This window comes from Sardina pilchardus, chromosome 4 (assembly GCF_963854185.1).
Source record: "Sardina pilchardus chromosome 4, fSarPil1.1, whole genome shotgun sequence".
Taxonomy (NCBI): domain Eukaryota; kingdom Metazoa; phylum Chordata; class Actinopteri; order Clupeiformes; family Clupeidae; genus Sardina; species Sardina pilchardus.
In genome coordinates, this window is record NC_084997.1 from 20,977,533 (window position 1) to 20,982,665 (window position 5,133).

Consider the following 5,133-nt stretch of genomic DNA (forward strand, 5'->3'; position numbering starts at 1 on the left):
ATTTCATTCTTAACCATCATTTTCCATAATCTCTTCAAATTATCAAATATTTCAGAATTGTTTTTCTCCTCACACACCTCCAGGTCAGCATGCTCATGCTCTCTATATCAGGGGGGCCCATAGCCTACTGTAGACCATAGGCTACAGTATATAAACACGGTAGTTGTTCAACCAGATGAATAAAATAGAATGGGTTTCCCAGTGTCATTTGTAGTGGTGTTGTAGACTGATACAACTCACATTCAATACAATAATAGTTAACCTACAGAACAGAATCATAAATGTTCTGTAGGCTATCTATCAATCTATCTAACTATCTATCTATCTATCTATCTATCTATCTATTTATCTATCTATCTATCTATCTTATGCATCAGTCAGGAGCCATAGCCAATTAAAAATACATGATAAGAATATTGGTGTCAATTTTTAAAAAAAAAATTGATAATAGGTCAAGAAGTTTGATATTTTTGATAAATTTGATTTGGGAATGAAATTGACTTATTTTTTCATATTTACTCATTTGTAAAGCACTTTGGGTCAACCCTGCTACGTAAAATGTGCTAAATTGACTTGACTTGACTTGACTTTAGATGCACTTCCTTACGTCTCCACTGGAGAGCAGTATTGTTCTGTTATGAATGTGATGGGGAGTGTCTTTAGCATGACAGGACCAGGAAACGACTCTGGGAAGTTGCATTGGGTTTTCTCGGGGTTGGCTACTCTGAAGATATTGGGTTTTTCACTTTACCTGGTCAGGATTACTACCGGTATGCTTGACAGCACATCTGCTATATTCATCTGTTTTATAGTCCTTATTTTCGCCTGAAACTAACTGTAAATGTACCTATTTCACACCGCAGAACTATGACAGTTTTCACCAACTGTACCGTGGTCTTAGAACTGAAGGATTTGCCTTTCAAGGAGAAGAAAAAAGTTCGCTTGGCCATTACAGACAACGGAGGCAGCCTCGCCTATGTGGTCAACAAGCAGGTTTGTTCTCTTTGGCCATGAATGATGTCAGTGAACTCTCAGGACGTAGCATGCTGACTATTCGTCATAACATGCACATAAACATGTCTTAAGAATGTCACAAAGGCCTATAATTGTTGTCATTATTTTAATCCAGGATGAATGTGATAGATAGCCTATGTTATCATAAAATGGCACATTTTCAATAATGAAACCATGTTGATGGTGGTAGCCTATCTATAAAACATCAGTTGAATCGATTGATTGATTAATTAGGCTATTTTTGTTTATTGTGTCTTTGGTTGCTTTTAACATAGGCTATTGGGCCCCATCATGATATTCTAAATCGCGTCGTAAAGCGTAATCATCACGGCTTATTCCTATCTAAGACTCGAGTTTTTGAGGATGTTCGTCTCTTTTAATTGGGTGTGACAATAGCCTATGGAGTGGTCTGGCGCATTATCTAAAAATCTCTGTCTTATACCTAAAACACAATGCGCTGACCAAGGGAAACCTGGTCAGAAGTTCGTGGCGAGCTGTTCATTTAGAATAGTGTATCGTGAGCGGGTGCACTATGCCCCCTGCTTCACTCATCCACAGGAACGCGCATATCACCGCACATCAATGCAAACCAGGGCTGTAGGCTACGCTTAGCTTTTTCATTAGGAGCACAGGTGCTCCTAAATGAAAAAATTTAGGAGCACAGAGAAAAATTTAGGAGCACTAAGAAATTTCCTTGAAAACCTTAAGCAGGATACAGATCATTCACAGCAGTGGCAATCCTAGTCTCTGCTCAAACCCTCCACACACACAGAAAATGGCTTGTCTTGTTTCTATTTCATATTTTGATTTCCGAATTTGTATACATTTTGCTAACCATTTATAGCATTTGCAATATCTTGAATACTTCATATTGATTACACTTGTCTTTAATGATATTACAGTGGTGGTGTGTAGGTCTAATTGAATGTCTGTCACTTTAAGTAGCCTACCGTACTGAACATAATTAGATTTCATTCGGTTTTAGGAAAATACTAGTCACGCATAGTTCAAGGATACATGTTTTCATTAAATAACATGAATGTTAAAAAAACGAATAAAGGTAAAGACAAATATTTCGGGTGTAATAGAAAAGATGAGTGTCCAGTAATGTTAACTTTTATGATTTAGGTAGCCTACCGTGGCATGGCATTGTGAGTTGTTCCGTTCACTTTTTCCTTGGTCATGTTGCTGGGTGCTTAACCTACTCTTACTTAACTTACCATGACTTGTCTTGGAGTTTGGTATAGGCTATCTGTTATATCCAATGAGTGACAACCAGTGCTAAAAAAAAAACGTTACGGTATTCTCCTGATAACTTTAGTGGAATGGATTTAATGTGAACGTAGCCTACAAAGACGCAGAGTGGCTATATGATACAGCGCATTTGCGATGAAAATGTTCTGCCTTTTTGAAGCAGGTAGCACCGAATCGTGGTTAAATCCATAATTTAGACGACAGAATCAGTAGGATACCATTTTTGTTTCAAGTCTACCAGGCCTATGTCAAATGCAGGCTCGGGTGAAGTTGGGAGGAATTGGGAGGAATTGGGAGGAATTTACATAGCCTACGGTTTCCACACCGTGTTGATCAACCGACCGTGATAATAATAATATTTTAAATGAACACGGTAATATAGTCAACATGTGTATCATAGTTCACCGTTTCACCGGTAATCGCTACATACTGTATAGTCACCAACTGATATGGAACAGATTTAAGAAAAAGAAGAATGGATTTGGAGTGATTTCTTGCGTGTGTTTGAGAGCGCGAGATTGATGCTGAAAGCCAGTGTCCGGCCAGGTGCAAGAGTTGTCAACTCCAGAGCTGTGAACTCTGAAATGTGTATACAGATGCGCGAAAATTGTACTACACTTTGATCCACTTGGTGTTGATTCATTTTAGGAGCAAAATGCGAATGAAAGGGATGAAATCAGTATTCGCACGTGTGCGACAATACAAAATGTTCAACTCGCACTAATATTTATTTACGCGCATTTGCGACGACCTGCTCGCAGCGTACAGCCCTGATGCAAACCATTACAAATTACACGATATGGGAAACATACTCATAGTATAGATATTAGGAAATACATCTCACAGTGAAGTATTCACCATCATTGGCAAATTGGTAATGATGGATAAAAATATTAGGGGAGAGGCATGAAGCACAGCTGAAGACGCACTGTCACCAGATGTAAGCAGCTCCTCTGCAGGATAAATGTCCTTAGGTTTTTTACCCTCATTAGTTTAAAGGATGATTTAGGAGGAACTGATTAAGAAACATAGGAACGTCCTTGGTAAATGACTCTTCTGTCTGTCTGTTCACAATGTTATAAGTGCATACACATTTAACCCTCCCACCCACAGTGTAGCTTCATAGTGGTGAGCAGCCTGGGATGTCTGAGCAACAACCGGCAGCAGAGCGCCTGGAAGCACCAGGTGCCGGTGGTGGGGCTGGAGTACGTGCAGGCCTGCCTGGAGCAGAAGGCCCTCCTGCCGGCCCTAGAGCACGTCCTGGTCCCTGTGACACCCACACCCCACCCAGCACCCACCATTCAACCAGGTATGGGGATCAGCACAGTGCACAGTGTATGAGTGGTGATCACAGAACACAGAACGTGGAAATGGTCGAACGTTTGCGCCTCTTGCTCCGCTTTAACCATCTCTGATTGTACTCCACGCAAACAGCTTACCTGTGCCTTATTTACACTGCTTAGGCTGATTGCAAAGTTATCAGTTTTCATGATGTGACAGTGTGCCAACCTCAGTGAGTGGTTTTGCTATATGTATTGATAGTTTTAGAAATGTTGCTACAAGAATCATGATTAGCACGTAAGCATTCAGAAAAAAACTGTAATGTGAGATGGCAGAGGGTGAAAGGAAATGACAGTCAGTCAGGCTGACCATTCTGGCTTAAAGAGCTGTGCACAGTACACCAAGAACCAACTGTTCAGTGAAAGTATTGCTTCTAGCTAATATGAATGGCGACGTCCACACATAACTATAACAATAATGACACTATCACTACTAATATGTGTATAGTTCTTGCTCCTGCACAACCTTTACCTGCCTGTAATTACTTAGTTCTGTAGTAGGACACAGTGTGCCCTCTCTCAACCTGTCTGTGTGAGGCGAGACACACTGCGGTTCAGGACAGGGCTGGGGGCTTAAACAAGTCTACCCAAGGCATTGGTGTTGCTTAAGATCAACCGCCATCAGCTGTCACTCCCTACATGTTTCTGTCTCCAGATATACTGGTGATTCTATACCTTGTGTTTGTAGTCTACCAACCTGTTGATATGGAGCTCTGATTACTCTGTGTCACTGATTACATAGTATTGATGATTAATAGTCACACCAGAGGTTTGTTCAGTTGGTAGTGTTTGGATGACAAGGCTGAGAATGTTCCTTTTCTCAGTCAATATAAATCATAGGCTACTACAACCCCTGGCAAAAAATATGGAATCACCAGTCTTGGAGGATGTTAATCCAGTTGTTTAATTTTTTAGAAAAAAGCCAGATCACAGACATGACACAAAACTAAGTTCATTTGAAATGGCAACTTTCTGGCTTTAGGAAACATTAAAGGAAATCAAGAAAAAAATTAGTTAATCATTAACAGTTGCTTGTTTTAGACCAGCCAGAGGGGAAAAAAATATGGAATCACTCAATTCCAAGGAAAAAATTATGGAATCATGAAAAACAAATTGACAAAAGAACACTTCAACGCACCACTAGTACTTTGTTGCACCACCTCTGGCTTTTATAACAGCTTACAGTCTCTGAGGCATGGACTTAAATGAGTGACAATCAGTATTCTTCATCAATCTGGCTCCAACTTTCTCTGATTCCAGTTGCCAGATCAGTTTTGCAGGTTGAAGCCTTGGGATGCACCATTTTCTTTAATTCTACTACAGATTTTCAATTGGATTGAGATCCAGACTATGTACAGGCCATGACATTGACCTTATGTGTCTTTCTTCAAGGAATTCAACAGTTTTTGCTCTATGACAAGATGCATTATCATCTTGAAAAATGATGTAATCATCCCCAAACATCCTTTCAATTGATTGGATAAGAAAAGTGTCCAAAATGTCAATATAAACTTTATATAATAAA

At 39.8% G+C, this 5,133-nt stretch overlaps 1 protein-coding gene across 4 annotated transcripts in view; it reads left to right on the plus strand.

The window, feature by feature from the left end:
- Positions 1 to 675: 675 nt before the first annotated feature.
- LOC134078529 (protein mono-ADP-ribosyltransferase PARP4-like) overlaps positions 676 to 5,133 on the plus strand; it is a 34,602-nt gene continuing 30,144 nt past the window's right edge. For 2 of the 4 annotated variants that reach the window (XM_062534521.1, XM_062534523.1), the window contains exons 1-3: positions 686 to 770; positions 864 to 993; positions 3,382 to 3,577. In XM_062534521.1, coding sequence (XP_062390505.1) covers positions 868 to 993; positions 3,382 to 3,577 — 322 coding nt within the window. In that variant the 5' untranslated portion in view covers positions 686 to 770; positions 864 to 867. Of the gene's footprint in view, positions 771 to 863; positions 994 to 3,381; positions 3,578 to 5,133 lie in introns of all 4 variants that reach the window. The other 2 variants (XM_062534522.1, XM_062534524.1) reach the window with 2 other exon arrangements.